Source organism: Panthera uncia, chromosome C2, assembly GCF_023721935.1.
Source record: "Panthera uncia isolate 11264 chromosome C2, Puncia_PCG_1.0, whole genome shotgun sequence".
Taxonomy (NCBI): domain Eukaryota; kingdom Metazoa; phylum Chordata; class Mammalia; order Carnivora; family Felidae; genus Panthera; species Panthera uncia.
The window spans coordinates 149,312,472-149,333,163 of NC_064810.1; the positions used below are offsets into that span (position 1 = coordinate 149,312,472).

Genomic DNA, 20,692 nt, shown 5'->3' on the forward strand with positions numbered 1-20,692 from the left:
TCAAGTCCAACCACGGCACATTTATTGCCATGAATCACACCCTAGCTCACCCAGGAGGGACCATTTTCGGGGCTCGAGGGCTGGCCTTGGAGCAGGACTGCCCTGCCCCCCGAGCTGGACTGGGCCCCTGGAGTTCGTGGCCTGGACTCCACGGCCCCACACCCAGCCACTCGGCTCCAGTCGAGATCATCTGGGGGCCTGGACCTCAGTCATTCTGTGGGTCTCTGTCCCCTGCTCTGCCCGGCACAGGTGTGTGGGAGAGAACGTCGGAGTCCAGTTTCAGCATCGTGGAATCGAGAACCGTGTTCCTCACCACGTCCCCAGTCCCACCTTCGGGTGCCACTTCCTTGGCGAGCAGTTCCTCAGCCATGTTCCTGAAGAAGCCATTGAAGAACAAGTCACGAGTTGCATCTTTAGGGGCTAAGAAAAGCAGTGGTAACTAGAGGCAGCAGTAGCCACACCTGGTGCTGTGATCCCGAGAGGTGGGGCTTTCCCACACCTGCAAGTCCCTGGCCAACCTTGGTCATGCGCCCTCAGGGACCCTCACCTCCAGGACCAGGCCTGTTCCATCTCCCAACCCTGCCCAGACCCTTCACACTCCTGCATCTCTGGGGCTCATCTCTAGCATTTACTGAGCAGCTGCCATGGGCCAGACTCTGCACCAAGTGCTTTATGTGGACTTAGTCTTACCAAGAGCCCTATGAGAGAGAAAGGCTAGGCCTCATGTCTTTCTTTACCTCTCTGTGCCTCAGTTTCCTCCTCTGTAAAATGGGGCACAGTGAGAGGACCTATCTTGCATGCGGCTGTGGTTAGGACAAAGTATGAAAAGGCACGTGTGGAACAGGACTTGACACATGGTAAACGTTCAATAAAGGTTAGCTGTTTTTATTACTCTGGTATCATTCCATTTTGCAAATGAAAAAGCTGAGTCTCAGAGGTATTAGGTAACTCCCCTGGGCACATGCTAGGATGTGGCAGCAGAGACAGAAATCCAGGCCCTCTGGCTCCAGGGGCTGTTTCTTAGCTCCTCTTGCTGCTTTGCATTTCCCCCTCTCTACAAGGGGACAAACTCCTATTCATCCTTCAAAGCCCTACTCAAATGTCACTTCTTCTGTGACGCCTGCCTCAACTCCCCAAGCTGAAGGTCCTCCCTCCTGGGCCGTCTATAGGTCCTGTGCATCCCTCCCTCAGAGCCCATTAAGTGAAGACTTTCTCCCCATAAAATATTGCTTGAGGCTGGGGACCTCTTACCTCTGACAACGCCTAGCACAGATGGTGCCAAGAAGAGTTTGAGGAGGGAGGGAGACGGGGAAGAGGGCAGAGGATGGCCAGAGACAGCCACCCTGTGATATGAGCACAGGGCACTGGAGGACATCAGCCAGCCTCTGTCCCTCACTGGTGCTCAGGTCCCCTCAGGTCCAGGGGGAGAGCGACGGGCCATATCGGCCCAAACCCCGGGAGACATGGTCCTGCTAGTCATGAGACCAGAAGAGACCAGAGGCCAGAAGTACCCCTGGGGCAATCAGGATGGAGCCCAATTCCCAAACGGGGCCCTGGGCTGCTGCAGCCTTGAAGTCAGGGTCACGAATCAAGACTGGGTCCTCTTTGAGAACCCGAGAGTTCAGACCGGAAATCAGAGGTACTCAGAGAGCTGGTGGCCAGCCAGTCCCTCTGCCATGGGAGGGAGGGAGCCCAGGGCATCTCCATGGACAGCACCCAGTCCGGACAGGCAGACAGAGGGGAAGGGAGAGGGGAAGACCTGGCCCGGGGTTGGTCAGGAGAGCCAAGAGGGTGGGAGCTGGCAGAGGCCAGGCTGCACGGAGGGGGTCGCGGCAGCATCCGGGAGAGCTGGGCAGACTTCTGTAGACACAGAGTGGCCCTTGTGTCACAGGCCCATCTGGCAAACAGGCAGGGATAGACGGTGCCTGACTATTCTCAGTGCCAAGGGCCAGAGCCCAGGGGCCACACACACCTACCTTGTCTGTAGGGGGTAGTGCTCCAGGATATCAGGGAGAGGCTGGTCTTGCGTTTCTGGCAACAGGGAGCAGAAGAACAAGGCCAGGATGGCTGAGACGCAGCAGAGGAGGATGGGGAGGAGGGTGAGTCTCTGGCTGATGATCATCAGGGACGAGATGGCTCCAGCTGCCCAGGCCAGGGACACCAGCCCCAGACCTGTCGCCCTGGAAGGGGAGGTGAGAGCTCGTCTGGGAGGCCTCCTGGGCCCAGAGGCTGGCTGGAGGTGGGGCGGAAACAGCAGCTCCCCAAAACCTCACACTCTCCAGTCTCCAGCCCATCCCGACTCCCCGGACACCCTTGCCCAGCGTTGGGCTCCCCCCTGATTCAGGGCAAGCGGTAATTTCTTCTGGGCCTACTTCTTGGAGCAGGAGACCCACCCGGCAGTGTGCGGGCCCGCGGGGAGAAGCCAGGGTGGCGGCGTTGGGTGGGGGGCAGGACGCTGCCACCCTCACCATGGCTCCACGCTGCGGGGTGGAGCCTCAGGGCAGGGCTGTCACATCTCGGCCCGCTGTGCAAGGCGGAGACTGCAGTCAGACTGCCTGCTGCTGCCATTCGCTGTCTGGCCTCCACCTGATGCTGTGGTCTGAGATCGGGCTAATGATGGAGTCTGGGGGATTTTCTGGAGGGTCAACGGGGTGACCCAGGGAAACCACTCATCATCACGTGCCTGTCACCGGGTGCACGGCCGTGCTCACGGAGGTCTCAGTCTCCATCCCGCGTGCCCTCGCCATGCCCCCCAGGGGCCCTGCCCGCCAGGCCACCTACCTGAGGACCGTGGGCAGGAGCTCAGCGGTGTAGATGAAGAACACGGTGACCGAGGCCGCCAGGCTGAACTCTCCAAGCGCGACCATCAAGACCATTATGGATTTCAGCTCTATGGCCAGACAACGGGGCCACCTGAGTCTGGGGCCGTCCTCCCCTGGGGACGAGGGTTGGGGGCCGCCCATCTGCTCTCCCTCCATCCCTCTTCAAGGCATCTGAACAGTCCTCCCCCACCACCTGGTGGTCAGCTGGTCAGCAGACTCAGGCCGGGCCAGGCCAGTATATCTGCGGTGAGATTGCTCCTCCCCTCTGCCTCTCAGTCCCCGCACCTCTGCCTCCCGGCTCACTCCTTTCTTCCACATCCTCACCTGAGGCCGCTTCCCCTACTACTCGACCTGCTCAGGGCCCTCCCACCTCCCCGGCCATCCTCTGCAAGGTAGACCAAGCAGGGAGGGGTGCACAGGGGCCGGGAAGGGTTCGGGCCCTGGAGCCCCAACTCTTAAGACATTCCAGGATTCCCGATTCGGGGCAGCCAGATGTGCGCGTTGAGGAAGGAAGAGAAGATCCCAGAAAGGCCATTCCTCAGCCTTGGGGAGGTCCGGGGGCAGGAGGGAGCTGGAGAGCTTCCAGCTCTCCCTCTACTAGCTTCTCCTGGGCCCTGCCCGCGCCCCGCTCCCCACTCTGGCCCCAGCTTTGCTTGGCTTTGGGATGAAACCAGAGATATGGTTCATCTATTGGGGATTCCTAGTTTCCCTCACACATGTGAGAGTCTTAAACGTTTCTGTTTGACTCAGTGTAGGCCCACTGTTTACAAAAACCACCAAGCCATAGGAATTTAAGAATGCCTTGGTTTCCCCATTTTGTTTTAGCCAGTCAACGCTGCCAGCATCCGAAAGAGGAAGGGTCTCAGGCAAGATGTGCACAACGCTAACCCCCAGAGAGCAGGAGGGCTCCCCCTGGAGGCAGATCTTGGACAAGCTCCCCCATCCTGACCCCTGCAGCTGAGGGGGCTCTTGCGGTTAGCAATTCTGATGGAGTGAACCCTGACATCTTAACACCCACATCCCCAGCCCTGCCACTCTCCAGCCCTGTGACCTGGGGCATATTCATCGTCTAAGGGCTCTCTGAATTTTTTTTTTAAATAATTTATTGTCAAACTGGCTTCCATACAACACCCAATGCTCATCCCAACAGGTGCCCTCCTCAATGCCCATCACCCACTTTCCCCTCCCCCCACCCCCCCATCCACCCTCAGTTTGTTCCCAGTATTTAAGAGTCTCTTGTGGTTTCCCTCCTTCCCTCTCTGTAACTTTTCCCCCCTTCCCCTCCCCCACGATCTTCTAAGTTTCCCAGGATCCACATTTGTGCGAAAACATATGGTATCTGTCTTTCTCTGCCTGACTTATTTCACTTAGCATCACACTCTCCAGTTCCATCCACGTTGCTACAAAAGGCCATATTTCATTCTTTCTCATTGCCACGTAGTATTCCATTGTATATATAAGCCACAACTTCTTTACCCATTCATCAGTTGGTGGACATTTAGGCTCTTTCCATCATTTGGCTACTGTTGAGAGTGCTGCTATAAACATTGGGGTACAAGTGCCCCTATGCCTCAGCACTCCTGTATCCCTTGGGTAAATTCCTGGCAGTGTTATTGCTGGGTCATAGGGTAGATCTATTTTTAATTTTCTGAGGAGCCTCCACACTGTTTTCCAGAGGCTCTTTGAAATTTTGAAAATATTGCCACCCCTGCCCCCCGCCTCCATTTCCTTGTCTGGTTCTGAGCTGAAGGGTACTGCGCCTTCCTGGGAAGGAGAGGTCTCCATGCAAGAATGTTCCCGAGAGTTTAGCCCACTGTTACATGCAGTTTTCAGTGGGCAGGTCATTTTTTTCCTGGTGGGGTCACAGATAAAAGGCGTTTCCCAATCAGAGGCTGCAGATGAGAGGCAGGGCCGGGGGTACCAGTTGAAGGCCTGTTTGTGGGCCTCTGTTCATACGCAACCATCAGATCTGACCGGAAGAAGGCCACCTACTCTCCCACACAAGGATGGGTCCTGGGACAGCACTCCCTCCTCTCCCAGGTTTCTGAGAGCTTCCAGCACTCGGTCTCGGAGTTCTCCTTCGGGGAGGGCAGTGCTCCAGTAACTGGCACCAGCTCAGGAGGGTAGGTGAGCTGTGGGAGCAGGAGGCTGGCTCCCCGGGGTGTCTTGTTGGCCGGGCAAGGCAGGAGGAAGGGGTCTGAGGAAGCAGGAAGGCTGGGGGCTGCCGAGGGGAGGGTGAGCTGTACCTGGGGGGAGGATAAGGACGAGCAGGCACGTCAGGGTGCCTTGGAAGAGGCTCGCAACCAGGCTCCACTTCTTCCCGATCTGCTCGAGGAGAAAGATGCAGCACAGCCGGGCGGGCACCTCCATGATGCCAGGAATCACTTGTCCGAAGTGGATGTTCATGGCAAAATCCTTCAACTTGAAGCACAGCGTAAAATAGCTGTAACTGACAGTAAACCTGAAATGAAGCCAGGAGAGAGACATTCAGAGAGAGAGAGGGAGATACAGACAGGCCAGGAATAAAGACAGGGGCAGAGGAGCGCCCGGGGGGCTCGGTCGGTTAAGAGTCTGGCGTGATCGCGGCTCAGGTCACCATCTCACAGTTCGTGAGACCAAGCCCCGCGTAGGGCTCTGTTGACAGCGTGGAGCCTGCGTGGGATTCTCTACCCCCACCCCCTTCCAGCCCCTCCCCTGCTCGAGAGCTCTCTGTCTCACAAATAGGTCAGTGAACTTAACAACAACAAAGACAGAGGCAGAGTCAGCTGGGAGCTGGGTGGGACGGGCTGGGAAAGAGAAACAGAGCACAGAGCTCTGGACCCATAGGCCAGCTTCCCGCCTGCAGCCCGCTTATGCCCCCTTCCCTCTCCAGAGCCCCCGACACGCCCTGCTTGCAGTCCCTGCCAGCCGGTCCCAACTACTCACCACACACAGCCCATCACCAGGGTCACCCTTCGGAGGTGCCTATTGTTATAGAAGTCCAGGACAGACGCCTTAGTCACCTTCTTTCTGGGCAGCTGGAGCTACAGGACAAGCGGGACCACCAGGGGCAAGGCCGAGACCCCGGCTCGCTCCCCACCCCCACAGGACCTCAAGGCCCTCCCGCCCCCCACCCCCGTCCCCCACAGTCCCAGCTCGGCCTCCGGCCTTCCACTGGCAGGGTTCGATGTCGCTGCCTCCGTTCTCCTCAAACAGTGGACTGGGGACACCCTGTGGGCGGAGGTCCCACCTGAAAGGAGGAGGAAGGAAAAGGCCCTTCCTGCAGCCCCTGTCCTGGCCCCACTCCAGGCCCGAGGCCTCTTACCTTGTTCAGCAGACTTAGGGGAATGGTCTTCTTGTTCACGCCCGCCGCGTAGCACAGCATCTGCTTCGCTTCCTCCAACTTCCCGTTCATCAACAGCCACCGTGGGGACTCCGGCAGGATCCTGCACGTACCACCCGCTCTTACCCATCCTTGCGAGATGCCCCCGAGACCTCCCACATGAGGCGACGTGGGTGTCGGAGGACTTGAAAGAGACCATCAACCTCGGGCGCCCCTGCCCCTTTCTGGCAGTCAGCCCTTCCCCTGCCCCGGCCACACACGGCCCCCCTGCTGCCCAGTGTCACCCCAGACGCAGGCTGCCTCTGCCCTCCAGCGTCTTCCCCCTCGCCTACCTCTACAAACTCCCTACCTTCCGATCTCAGGCGTCAGTCCCGCCTGCCCAGGCACCCTGAGGGCACTGTCCCCCACGCCCACAGCCTCTATTAGAGCCCCGCTCTCCTGGGTGGCATTTCCCTGCTCCCTCTCTGTCTCCTAACAGCTTGCAGAATATGGAGGGCTGGACCCCAGGGCCCAGCCCCTGATTGAGTGAGTAGAGGTCCTCCCTGTCCCACCTCCTCCCTCGCCACATTGCCCACTGCCTTTGACCTCTGCATAACTCTGGTCCCTCAGTTCTTCCCGATCCTCCCAGGCTGTCAGAATGTCCACGGACGAACATTTATTAGGTGCCCTGGATTGTGCCTGATGCCCTTACATATATATATATATATATATATGTAACATATATATATATGTTATATATATATATACACACACACACACACATATATATATGATATGTTACATATATATATACATATATATATATGTTACATATATATATATATATATATATATATCATCCAGTTCAATCCCTGCCCAGCCCTGGACCTAGTTTGATTATCCCCTTTTTATTCCCAGCCTCGAGGGGTAAGGACTCGCCCAGGGTCACAGAGGCAGAGTTAGCATGGACGTCAGTGCCCTGATTGGGCACTCTTTACAAACTGTGCCATCACTCCCTGCAGATTCTCGCGTCACCCTCCTCTCGAGGCCCTAGCCTGAATTCCACGGCCAGCAGTGTATACATGCGCCCATGACACTGGAGGCAGCTGCATTCTTATCAAATTTGTTTAATGTCTATTCATTTCTGAGAGAGAGAGAGCACAAGCGGGAGAGGAGCAGAGACAGAGAGAGGGAGAGGGAGACACAGAACCCGAAGCGGGCTCCAGGCTCTGAGCTGTCAGCACAGAGCCCGACGCGGGGCTCGAACTCACAAACTGTGAGACGGTGACCTGAGCCGAAGCCGAAAGCTTAACCGATGGAGCCACCCAGGCGCCCCAAGGCAGCTGCATTCTTTCTGCCTGCCCCTGCTCCTGCCCTCCCCTGGGGCCAGCCGGCAGTGCCCCTGACATCCTTCTCCACTCTAAGGCTGAGGAACTCTCCTAAAGAAAGTCACCCAACTGGGACTTCTTCAGAAAGATGGGAGATTGACCACATGCCCACTCTAAACAACACAAATGAAAAAGGATAGCAATAGAGAGAGTGGGAGAGAAGACCGGTGGAAGAAAGACGTAAGAAATACACATAGCTCAGAAGCTGAGGGGCTGGAAACCTCCGGTTCCTGGTGGTAAGACTCTCTTCCCGTCCCCAGGCTGCTGTCATCTCTTCAAACCTGGCAAAGGAGCCTGCTTTTGCGAAAGGGAGTCAGTCTGCCCTCCCACTCCTTGCCTGGAGCTTACTGATCCCGAAAAGCGGGAGCTGCCCTGTCCTCCGGACGGTCATTTCCAGGAGAGCTAATTCGTGTCCCCTCAAGTCGGAGGGCCTACACGCAACCAGAGATGGGGGAGCTCCCCCTCAGGAAGGAAGTCGGTGGGAGCCATCCACAATGGCAGGGCGGGGGCTGGGCGTGGTGAGAGTCTTTTTGACGAAGTGGACCCTGCTGTCTTGAAGTCACCCCACGTGCTAGGGTGAGGGGACCCCTGCAGAGAGAGCCCGGGGAGTGACCTGCCAGGGACAGGGTGCGGAGAGATCACAAAGACAGTACCTAGAGCATGAGAAGACACGGGTGAGCCCCTGAAGACCCACAGGCGGGCCCCTGAGGCACCTGCATTTGAACATCTGCCCTACAGAGGACAATGACCATGAATACAGCCCCTGCTGTGCACTTATCTCTTTTCTCGAATGGCCCCTCCCCTGCCTAGGATCTAGTAGATCACCGAGCAGGTAGACCGAGGAGAAAGGGCAAAGGTCAGAATACTAGCCTGAGCCGGCTAGCCACCGGGGAGAAGCTGCGAACTAGACGTGAGATCAAGTTTTAAACTGGCCTGGACTGGATTTTTTTCATGCCCGAAAGTGCGTCTGAATGATCAAAATGAGACTTTTTTCTTAGAACTAAGACTGACCCTAAAGAGATGGAACCTGCCCAAGATAATGTCACGAGTCAGCAAAGGAACAGCTGACAGGGCGGGTCTGAAGAAAAATGGACCCCATTCAATGAGCCATCTGTTCACAGAATGTAGAACTAGGGAGGCAGCTACCAGAAGAAAGAGCTAAGAGTCCAGCGTCATGGCATCTGGGGAAGGAACTGGGGGGCTGAGGGGAGCTGAAATTGTCCACTTACTTTTCACCACAGACCTTTTGGTTGTTACGTAGTCGTCAACCACATGCATCCACTGCAGTAGTGACATTTCGAAGAAATGTTTCAAGGTCAAGCCGTGAAACACCATTTCCTAGTTACATGACAGAGTCACGCCATCTGGCATCAGCTGGGTCCCCATGGGCACTTGGGCATCCCGGTGACTGCCAAAGACGGTCTCCGGCACCTGCCGAATTTGGAAGGTCTCCAAGCCACCTACCCGGCCTCACTCTTAACTGGTCACTCCTCTCACCATCCATGTTGGGTATGGCCCAGTGGGTAAAACGCAGAGGCTCCGGGGCCACACAGGCTGAGTCAAATCCCAAACCACCACTTTGTAGCTATGTGGCCTAGGGCAAGTTACTTCCATTCTCGGAAGCCTCTGTTCTCCCCTCCCCGCCCCCCACCCCCCACCCCCACGTCTTCAGCGCCCAAGAGACTCACACCCATCTTTCAGGGTCGTAAAGATTAAATGTGATGATTCCAAGGTGAGACCTGATCCTTCCTTCACACTGAACTGCCTGACCCTTAACCAGGTGATTTCAGTCTCTTCCTCTTCTCTTCCCTCCCTCCCCAGTCACTTGTCCCTTCCTAGCTTCAGTCCCTCGGGTTCCTGTCTGTGACGCCCCACAAGTCAGAGCATCACATACCCTCCCTGACTCTGCCTTTGCTGTCCAAGCACGTTATCACTTTGCCCCTGCCCACCGCAGCCCAGCGCTATGGAAGAGTCACCTCGTGGAAGGCTCCATTTTTCAGCCTCTCTTCAGTCCCTCAACCCCCTGAGGCTACCTCCAGGCCACCAAGGCCAGTAGACTCTTCCCCAGCATCACCTTTCTTGCCTTCAACCTTGACCATGCTCTTGTCCTGAGCTCCTGCCTCTCAACCCTTTGCCTTCTGATTTCTCTGTTTCTCTGACATCTCTTTGAGGGTCTCCTCTGCTGGGGGTTAAGGCTAGGGTTCCAGACGCTCGGCCCTGGGCTCTTCCTCATTACATCCACACCCCATCCACTTTCTTCAAGGGAAAATCCCACCCACTCCACCCCTTCAAGGACCCCCCCGAAACCCTCAACTTCCAGCCCGTCAGACCCGTCACTGCGCGTGCCCTGTTTGCTCACCAGATATAGAAGATGAGGGGGAACACAGGTGCACCACCCACCAGAAACAGCAGCCGCCAGTGGGGAAGGCTGTTGGCAAGCCCTGTCAGGAACATGACTCCCACAGAGAAAAAGCAGTGTTCCAGGATGATGGCATGGGACCGGTGCTCAGCCACTAGCCACTCAGTGGCTGTGCGGAGGCCAAGAGGACAAAATCATGGTCAGCTCAGTGTCCCCAGGGCTACCCCTGTACCCAGACTTCTGAGATGCCCCAGGCCTGCTCTGGACAGTTCAGCTTGGGTGAACGTTCTTCTGCCCTAGGTGGACGTACTAGATGGCCTCCGGTCCTTTCTCAGCCTGACTGCTCCCTCTGAACACATCCTGCCTGACCCCATGTGTCTCTCTCAGAGATGGCTCATTTCTGGGTACAAGTCCTCACACGTGGTCTGACACACAGTGAGGCGAGGAATCTGTGCCCTTGTGTTTGTTTTTAGTGCCTCGGGGCTTTGGCCACCCCGGCCTCGGGCCCTGGGGAGAATCTAGTTCCTTCTGACCCGCTCCAATGAGAGGAGGTCTCTGGCCGGGGACCCCTGAGCTCACTGGGCCACAGCAGCTGTAAGCTCGATGAGCATATGGGCACTTAGGGCTTTCGCATTCCACAGGCCAGGGATGAAATCCCAGCTCCTTCCTGTAACTGTTGTGTGGCCCTGAGCAAGTTGGTTACCTTCCTGAGGCTCAAGTATCCTTCTCAGTTAAAGGGATAATAGATGAGCGCCTACTGAACAGGGTGCTGTCATGACACGCTGAGACAGTATGTAACGGGGTTAGCAGCTCGCCTGGTCCTTCCGAAGGGCTCAATAAATGTAAGCCATGTAGGGGGGATGCGAGAGAGGTAAGGGGGGTAATGCGTGCGGTACGAGGGGCCTAGGGTGGAGGATGAGTCTGGAAGGGCGGTCTGCGGACATTGGCCCGCATCGCCACAGGCAGCTGGGAAGAACCTCTTGCCTCCACGGCCTGCCTGGATTGGGCCTCAACTCTACTCGTCCTGCAGGGTCCCTAAGTACCCGCCAGCCCCGCCCCGCCCCACGATCGCCCCGCCCCACGATCGCCCCGCCCTTCGACCGGCCCCGCCCCGCCCAGGCCCCGCCCTCTGCTCCCCACCCGCCCCGCCCCTCACAACACCTGCACGGCCGGCCGGCCGGAGCTCACCTAAAGACACGCTGCTGATGGTGTAGCCCACCAAGGCCTGGGACACGCCGAAGCGGAAGAACAGGTACTGGTGAAAGGTGTTGACGAAGGCTGTCCCGAAGCCGAAGACGATCAGCCCCAGCAGCGACATCAGGATGGTGGGGTAGCGGCCCAGCCTGCGGGCGGTCGAAGGGAGGCTGCGCCTAGCCTAGCGCGAGGGCCTCCCTGGCTCGCCCAGCACGACACCCGGGGCCAGGCCTTGAGTGCCCCTACCCTCGCCTGCCCCAGCTTGAGACTCTAGCTCTGAATGCACTCACTTGTCACTCATGAGCCCGAAGATGAGGGACCCGGTCAGGATGCCCGCGGCGAACATGGTCTGCATGCTCTCCGAGTTCTGCTCCTTGCCACACACCAAGTCAAACTGGGGGGGGGGGGGGTTATACAGGATTGGCTACAGGTCTCCACCCAGGGCCAGCCTTCTGGGTCTAGAGACTGCACCCCTCTACCCCGCCCCCAACCCGCAGGTGGGCCTTTAGGCAGAAGAGGCCTGGGTCAGGGACCGGCAACCCGGCCTGCAGCAGGTGCCTCAGGTGTCACCTCTGCATTCTACCCGGCACCTGGCAGACTCTGGGAGTGAGGCCTGGAGAGAGGGGACCAGAGGCCCAGGCCAAAATGGGGAAGAGGCCGAGAGGGAACTGAGCAAAGACGGGAATCACTGAAGACCCTTTCCCAAGTACAGGTATCAGGCCTCAGTCTAGAGATTCCAGCTGGGCAGGTCTGTGCGGTGAAGGGGGCCCAGCTTGCAGCTCGGGCTGAGAAACCCTGTAGGAGGCGCCCGATGAAAGCTGCTTCTTCCCCGGGGCTCTCTATCTTGTGTGAGTTCAGAGGGCAGGGCCTCGACTACAGAGGCAGCTCCCCGGACAGATGGCAAGGCCTGCCGACTGACATTTGCCTCTGCACCCAAATCTGCTCCAGCTTCCCGGCGAAGACAGCTGAAGCCGGGGCTGGACAACAGGACCCTAAGGTTCTGCCCTGGCTCTGCCTCTGCAGGGTGACCTCGGGCCAATCACTTCCCCTCCCCGGGCCTCAGTTTCCCCACCTGCTCAATGAGGGTGAGGGCACATCTCTGGGCCTGTGGGGTAGCTATAGACAACTCAGGAGAAGGCACACCTCATTGACCAGTGATCGCTTCTTGGTGTCAGGGTAGATCCACCCATCTTGGCATGACTCTGTGTGGTTGAGGCCAAACTGGATGATAGAATCCAGGTCCCAGGCTACGGGCAAGTACATGAGGCACGTCTGGAAACTTCCATTGGGTTCTCGGGGCAGGGTCAGGTTCATCTGCTCAGCCTCTGTGAGGTTGGGGCCCACTGCTAGAATCCAGCTGGTATTACAATAGGGCTTCTGGGCTGTGAACACGAAGACGTCGGCAGAGATAAAGAAGGCCAACAGGATGTTGGGGATGAAGGTGAGGACCACCAGTCTCCGCTGGAACGTGCCGAACTCCCCCACCGCATCCAGGATGTGGGCAAACTTGTCATCCTGGTTGGCTTCTGTGGCCCTCAGTCTGCGTAACAGCATCTCCAGAGACCAGGAATTGGGGTGTTCTTGTGCCTCGTGCTGGTTCAAGTTCTTGGAAGGGTGGTGGGATCTGTGTTTTACCTTGCAGTTGCTTTCTCCTGACATCTGTTCCAAGAAAGGACGCCACTCAGGGACTGCTGCTACCACTTCCCAGACACGAGAGACTGGAATGGGAGCCACTGGTCAGAAATGGGCCTCTCTAGAGCCTTGGAATAGTTTGGATTCTGGCCTTGATGTTCTCTGTAGCTCCCTCCTTGGCTTATGAAGTTTCTCAGTCAATGTCATTTGTCCCCCATGAGCCCCACCCACCCCTGATTTTCAGTACACTGAGGGTTTTTTAAACATTTGAGAAAGTGTCACTTCTGTTGTCATGAGTAAGTTCTGAGAAGCTTTGGTCTCCCACAGCTTTCCCAGAACTGAAACTTTGTTGACACACACAGGGAGGCACTGACAGTCTTGCAAAAGTAGGAGAGGTCTCCAGGGACAATTCCTTCAAAAACAAACAAACAAACAACACCCCCTCCCCGCACTCCCCTCCCCCCCATATCTGGACCAAGAGTTGCCAGGAAACTGAGGCCAAGATAGGTGGCTGGAAGCCTTGACCACAGAGGTAGGGAGCCAAGCCTGGGCACCAGCAACATAGAACCAAACTGGAAAGGCAGGTAAGGGGAAGGCAGTGTGGGGCGGGGGGAGGTAGCAATTCTGACTGTAAGGAGATTTATTACCTTGGAACAGCAGCGAGGTGGGAAACGATGCTTAAAACTGTGTTGAGCTGAAATCCTCAGTGGAGCTGAAAGAGCTCCTGGGTTGGGCACCAGCAGAAGCAGAAACAAGCCTTCTCTGTTAAGCCTGCACAGATTACAATCAAGCAAAGAGTTCAAAAAGAAAGATTACGAAAGTCATGAGAAGGCAATCCATTCTGAAACAACAGCTCCTGGCTGCAGGTGTCAGAACGGTCAGTTACACAGTATAGAGCCACTGTCGTACGCGGTTTTCAAAGAAATGAAAGTCATAATTACAGGGTGGACCCACGACAAGAATTGACAAAAAGCAGACATTTTCAGAGGGCAGATGCTGAGCTTCTAAATGAAACAGAAACACTAAACGGAAGACTCCTGAGTCAGATCTGATGCAAAGAATTAGGGAACTGGAACGTATAGCCAAAATGTGAAACAGAGGCCCAAAGACTCAAGAGATACAAGGTTTCCCATGCATGGAGACATAGAGAAGCAAAATCTAAAGAGAGAAAAGCAATGCATTTTCTAAAACTTGGAAAACATGAATCCATAGTCTCAGGAAATAGTACGTCCCAAGCAGGATCAATGAAAAAGAAACCCACGGCTACGCACATTGCAATGAAGCTATAGAAGGCATCAGTGACAAAGGTCTTCGAAAACGTCTAGAGAGAAGACATATCACTGACGAACGACCAGCGGTGGTAGCCTTCTGTTAAACAAAAGTGGATAATCAACAAGGAAACCAGAAGAGAGTGAAAGTCTTTAGGAAAAAAGAAAAGAATAGCCAAGCTAGAATTGTTTACTCATCAAAATTATCTGTCAAGAATGGGGTAAAATAAAGACAGGTATAGCTGGTCAAAAATTGAGGGAGCATTCATGTAAAAGACCTGATTTAATGGAGTTTCTATTTATTTATTTATTTATTTATTTATTTATTGGGACAGAGTGAGACAGAGCATGAACGGGGGAGGGGCAGAGAGAGAGGGAGACACAGAATCGGAAACAGGCTCCAGGCTCCGAGCCATCAGCCCAGAGCCTGATGCGGGGCTCGAACTCACGGACCGCGAGATCGTGACCTGGTTGAAGTCGGAGGCTTAACCGACTGCGCCACCCAGGCGCCCCTTAATTGAGTTTCTAAAAAGTAAGGAGGAGGAAAACTATTTCAGGAGAATAGCCTCAGAAGCAATGAGCAATCAAAAAAGGTAAACATGTAAGCCAATCCAAATATTGATCATATTAACTAATAAAGATCCTGTCCACTTGTGGAATTAAAAAAAAAAAAATGACAACATGATGGGCAATAATAAAATATGTCAGGAAGGGGACATTCAGAGCCAAAATATCCCTTTCTATTGTTTGGGATGTAGGACAGAGAAACCAAAAATTCAAATTAACATATGCATGATAAACTTTAAAGGACAACCACTCCAGTGATATACCCAGAGAACAGTAGTGGGAAAAAGTGGATGAAAGGGGAAAACAAATACAAACCGTCAATCCAAAAGAAGTTAAGGAAAGAGGAAAAAAAAAAAAAGGGTGGCAATCATTGAGACTGGAAAAATGAGACACAGTACATTGATTATCACTAGTTTAAAAAGAGATGGTTGGATTGAGCCTTTTAAAAGTCAAATTCATATGCTGTTTTTCCAGAGGGTGACCAGTATTTTCCAATTCTCCCAGAACACACCCAGTTCACGTCTGTTGTGCTGGTATAATGACTCACAGTGTCCCCTTAACCCCTCATAAAAGTTTTGATTTGTATGACAATTTGGTCACCCCGAGAGAAGGCACATGTAAAGCATAAGCATGAAAGGTTGAGGGTAAGAGGATGGAAAAAGTTACATTAGGCAAACATTATTTTAAAAAAGCTGATTTAGGGGCGCCTGGGTCGTTCAGTCCATTGAGTGACTGACTCTTGGTTTTGGCTCAGGTCATGATCTCACGATTTGTGAGTTTCAGCTGCGCATCAGGCTCTGTGCTGAGTGTGAAGGCTGCTTAAGATTCTCTCTCTCTCTCTCTCTCTCTCTCTCCCTCCCTCTGCCTCTGCCTCCCACTTGCACTCTCTCTCAAATAAAATGAAAGAAAGAAAGAAAGAAAGAAAGAAAGCTGACTTAGCTACATTACTATCAGACAAAATAAAAAGATAAAGCATCATTTGGAATAGAGGGATTCCTTATCTAAATATAAAAGTTCAGTATACCACAAGCGTGAATTTTAAATATATATGAACCTAACAAATGTCTTCAAATATGTAAAACAATAATCAGTATAACAGGAGAAATTGACAGCTCATCAATATCATGATGAGAAATTTCAATGCACCTTTTGTTTTATAAGTTTATTTATTTATTTATTTGTTTATTTTGAGAGAGAGAGAGAGAGAGAGAGCACACGTGAGTGGGGGAGGGGGGCAGGAGGAGGAAGAAGACAGAATCCTAAGCAGTCTCCATGTCAGTACAGAGCCCAACCCAGGGCTCGATCCCACAAAAGGTGAGATCATGACCCGAGCTGAAATCGAAAGTCGGATGCTAAGCCACTCAGGCACCCCTTCAAGGGGTCAAATATACAAAAACTTAGTAAAGATATAGATTATTTGAATCACACAATTAATGAGATTTTTCTAATGGCCATTTGTGAAAGTCTGCATCTAACCACTAGAGAATACCCATTTTTCTCATGCCTCCTGGGAGCATTTGCAAAACTTTATCATGTACTAGGCAATAAAGCAAGCCTCAACAAATGTCAAAGAATAGTCAAAAATTGTCTTGTGACCACCACGCAATTAAATTAGAAGTCACTAACAAACAGCTTAATGGCTTAATTTAGAATTCTTGTATATTTTAGGGGGTGCACGGGTGGCTCAGTCATTTGAGCATCTGACTCTTTTATTTTTAAAAAAATTTTTAAGTGTTTATTTATTTTTGAGAGACAGACAGAGACAGAGTGTGAGCGGGGAAGGGCCAGAGAGAGAGGGAAACACAGAATCAGAAGCAGGCTCCAGGCTCTGAGCTGTCAGCACAGAGCCCGACTCGGGGCTCAAACTCACAAACCGTGAGACCATGACCTGAGCCGAAGTCGGACACTTAACTGCCTAACCACCCAGGCGCCCCAAGCATCTGACTGTTGATTTCAGCTCAGCTCATGATCCCAGGGTCATGGGATTGAGCCCCACACCAGGCTCTGAACTGGGGGCATGAAGCCTGCTTAAGATTTTCTCTCACTCTCCCTCGGCTTCTCCCTCGCTCATGCATGTGCTGGGGCGTGCTCGCTCTCTCTCTCTCTCTCTCAAAAAATAAAAATAAAAAAAAATAAAAGAATTCTTGTATATTTCCCATACATTTGTAATACAGTTGTAGTTACTTGTCAGAATCTGCCTTCTATCCGGGGACTTCTTGGTCTCCTAAATGATTTTTTTTTTAATTTACGTATGTTAAGGTTCACTCTTTGCTCTTTAAAGTCCTATGGGTTTTGACAAATGCACAGGGTCACGTACCCACTATGACACCATAGAGGACCATGCAAAAATTTCACTGCCCTAAAAAAAATTCCCGTGTTCTACCTATTAAATCCCTTTCCCTCCTCTCACACCCCTGGCAACCACTGACCTTTTTACTGTATATCTTACCTTTCCAGAATGCCAGATAGCTGGAATCATAGAGTATATAGCTTTTCCAACTGGCTTCTGTCACTTAGCAATATGCACTTTAAGGGTGATCCATAAATTTTCATAGCTTGATAGCTCTTTTTTTAATTTTTTTAATTTTTTTAATGTTTATTTTTGCGAGAGAGAGAGAGAGACAGATCATGCGTGGGAGAAGGGCAGAGAAAGAGGGAGACACAGAATCCGGAGCAGGCTCCAGGCTCCCAGCCGTCAGCCCAGAGCCTGACGCAGGCCTGGGGCTTGAATTCACAAGCCGGGAGATCATGACCTGAAGCGAAGTCGGATGCTTAACCGACTGAGCCACCCAGGTGCCCCATAGCTTTTTTTTTTTTTTTTTTTTTTTTTTTTTTTTTTTTAAATCACTGAGTTATATTCTGCTATATCTACTTACCACGGTTTGTTTCACCATTCACTTATTGAAGGACATCTTGGCGTTTCCAGTGTTTGGCAATTGTGAATAAAGCTGCTATAAATGTTCGCATGCAGGTTTTTGTGTGAATACAGTTTTCAAATCGGTTGGGTAAATACCTAAGAGCACGGGTCACTGGCTGCACCAGTTTGCACTCCCACCAGCAAGGAACGAAAATGCTTGTTTGTCTGCATCCTTGCCAGAAATTGGTGTTGTCAGTGTTTTGGATTTTAGCCACTCTAATAGATGTGTAATGTTATCCCATTCTTTTCAACTGTGAGGGGCGCCTGGGTGGCTCAGTCGGTCTGACTTCAGCTCAGGTCACGATCTCATGGCTCCTGAATTCTAGCCCCGCGTCCGGCTCTGTGCAGACAGCTCGGAGCCTGGAGCCTGCTTCGGATTCTGTCTCCCCCTCTCTCTGCCCCTCTGCCTCTCAAAAGTAAATAAACATTAATTCTTTTATTTATTTATTTTTTAATTTTTTTTTAACGTTTATTTATTTTTGAGACAGAGAGAGACAAAGCATGAACGGGGGAGGGTCAGGGAGAGGGAGACACAGAATCTGAAACAGGCTCCAGTCTCTGGGCTGTCAGCACAGAGCCCGATGCGGAGCTTGAACTCACGGACCGCAAGATCATGACCTGAGCCGAAGTCGGTCGCTTAACCGACTGAGCCACCCAGGCGCCCCAACATTAATTCTTTTAAACGGTGATTCCCTAATGACAAATAATGTTGTGTATCTTTTCATGTTTATTTGTCCTCTGTATACCTTCTTTGGGGGATTATCACTTCAGATTTTTTGCTCATTTTTAAATTGGGGTATTTGTTTTCTTATTCTTGAGTTATGAATTTTTTGTATATTTTGGATACAAGCCTTTTTATTAGATAGGTGTTTTTGCAAATATCTTTTCCAGTCCATGGCTTGCCTCTTTATTCTCTTAACAGCATCTTTTGTAGAGCCGAAGTTTTTAATTTTAATAAAGTCCAACTTACCAATTTTTTTCTTTCATAGATTCTGTTTTCAGTATTGTATCTAAAAATTCATTGCCTGGGGCGCCTGGGGGGTGCAGTTGGCTAAGTGTCCGACTCTTGATTTCAGCTCAGGTTATGATCTCAGGGTTTGTGAGTTCGAGCCCCATGTTGGGCTCTGTGCTGACAGTGTGGGGCCTGCTTGGGATTCTCTCTCTCTCCTGTCTCCTCTCTCTCTGCCCCTACCCTACTTGTTCTCTCTCTCTCAAAATAAATAAACTTAAAAACCTTTTTTAAAAATTCATTGCCAAACCTAAGATCACCTAGATTATCTTCTTTGTTTTCTTCTAGAAGATTTATAGTTTTGTGTTTTACATTTAGGCCTATGATCCACTGAGTTCATTTTTGTAAAACGTGTAAAATCTATATTTAAAGGTTTTTGTTTTGTTTTCTTTCTTTTCTTTCTTTCTTTTTTTTTTTTTGAGAGAGACAGAGACAGTGCGAGTGAGGGAGGGGCAGAGAAGGGGAGAGAGAATCCCAAGCAGGCTCTGCACTGTCAGCACAGAGCCTGATGTGGGGCTCAAACCTATGAAACTGTGAGATCGTGACCTGAGCCAAAATGGAGATGGGGGGGTGCCTGGGTGGCTCAGGTGGTTAAGCATCTGAATTCGGCTCAGGTCATGATCTCACGGATTGTGGGTTTGAGCCCCGCATCGGGCTCTGCACTGACAGCTCAGAGCCTGGAGCCTGCTTCAGATTCTGTGTCTCCCTCTCTCTCTCTGCTCCTCCCCTGCTCATGCTTTGTCTCTTCCTCTCTCTCTCTCTCTCAAAAATAAATAAACATTAAAAAAAAAAAAAAAAGAATTGGACACTTAACTGACCCAGTCGCCAGGCACCCCTAAAATCTATGTTTAGGTTAACATTTTCGCCTATGGACGTTCAATGTTTACGGTACATTCAATTATTACAAGAAAGATTACCCTTTCTCTACTGAATTGCCTTTGCTTCTTTGATCAGTTGATCATATTTATGGGCTCTATTCTGTTCCATGGCTTTATGTGTCTATTCTATTGCCAATTCCATGCCATTTTGATTATGATGGCTTTACACAGTAAGCCTTGAAATCAGGTAGTGTGAGTCTTCCACCTTTTTTTTTCTTCACTATTGTGCTGAGCCTCCTAGGTCTTTTGCCTTTCCATCTGAACTTTACAATCAGCTTGTTGATATCTGCAAAATAACTCGCTGTATTTTTTTTCTAAAATTTTATTGTTAAGTAGGGGCACCTGGGTGGCTCAGTTGGCTGAGCGTCCAACTCTTGACTTGGGCTCAGGTCGTGATCTCACAGTCATGGGATGGAGCCCTGCAGCTTGGAGCCTGCGTGGGATTCTCTGTCTCCATTACTCTCTGCCCCTCACATGTTCGTGCTTGCTCCCTCTCCCTCAAAATAAATAAATAAATAAACTTAAAAAAAAGCTTTTATTTGGGGCGCCTGGGTGACTCAGTGGGTTGAGAGTCCGACTTCGGCTCAGGTCATGATCTTGTGGTTTTGTGAGTTCGAGCCCCGCATCGGGCTCTGTGCAGACAGCTCGGAGCCTGGAGCCTGCTTCGGATTCTGTGTCTCCCTCTCTCTCTGCCCCAATCCATTAGCATCCTGTCTCTGTCTCTCTCAAAAATAAATAAACATTAAAAAAATAATAATAATAAAAATAAATAAAAATTTAAAAAGATTTTATTTTTAAGTAATCTCTACACCCAATGTGGAGCTCGAACTTACAACCCCAAAATCAAGAGTCACATGCTCCACTGACCATGCCCGCCAAGCACCCTTAACCTGCTGCATTTTTCGTTGTGATCTGTATTGAACCCTTAGGTTAAGTTGGGAAGAATCGACATCTTTTTTTTTTAAAGTAATTTTTTTTTTAATGTTTATTTGTTTTTGGGACAGAGGGAGACAGAGCATGAGTGGGGGAGGGGCAGAGAGCGATGGAGACACAGAATCTGAAACAGGTTCCGGGCTCTGAGCTGTCAGCACAGAGCCGGATGTGGGGCTCGAACCCACAAACCGTGAGATCATGACCTGAGCCCAAGTCAGACGCTCAACCGACTGAGCCACCCAGGCGCCCCAGAACTGACATCTTAATGGGGCGCCTGGGTGGCTCAGTCAGTTGAGCGCCGACTTCGGCTCAGGTCATGATCTCACAGTCTGTGAGTTCGAGCCCCGCATCAGGCTCTGTGCTGACAGCTCAGAGCCCGGAGCCTGTTTCGGATTCTGTGTCTCCCTCTCTCTGACCCTCTCCC

General features: G+C 51.9%; 1 protein-coding gene across 7 annotated transcripts in view; it reads right to left on the reverse strand.

The window, feature by feature from the left end:
- SLC22A14 (solute carrier family 22 member 14) overlaps positions 1-20,692 on the reverse strand; it is a 31,537-nt gene continuing 10,845 nt past the window's right edge. For 3 of the 7 annotated variants that reach the window (XM_049628998.1, XM_049628996.1, XM_049628997.1), the window contains exons 3-13: positions 13,344-13,467; positions 12,208-12,723; positions 11,355-11,458; positions 11,059-11,213; positions 9,871-10,039; positions 6,127-6,247; positions 5,748-5,845; positions 5,069-5,283; positions 2,782-2,890; positions 1,977-2,180; positions 1-374 (exon numbers count right to left, since the gene is read on the reverse strand). In XM_049628998.1, coding sequence (XP_049484955.1) covers positions 206-374; positions 1,977-2,180; positions 2,782-2,890; positions 5,069-5,283; positions 5,748-5,845; positions 6,127-6,247; positions 9,871-10,039; positions 11,059-11,213; positions 11,355-11,458; positions 12,208-12,723 — 1,860 coding nt within the window. In that variant the 5' untranslated portion in view covers positions 13,344-13,467 and the 3' untranslated portion in view covers positions 1-205. Of the gene's footprint in view, positions 375-869; positions 1,861-1,976; positions 2,181-2,781; positions 2,891-5,068; positions 5,284-5,747; positions 5,846-6,126; positions 6,248-9,870; positions 10,040-11,058; positions 11,214-11,354; positions 11,459-12,207; positions 12,783-13,343; positions 13,468-14,417; positions 14,490-20,692 lie in introns of those variants that run through there. The other 4 variants (XM_049628999.1, XM_049629000.1, XM_049629003.1 and 1 more) reach the window with 4 other exon arrangements.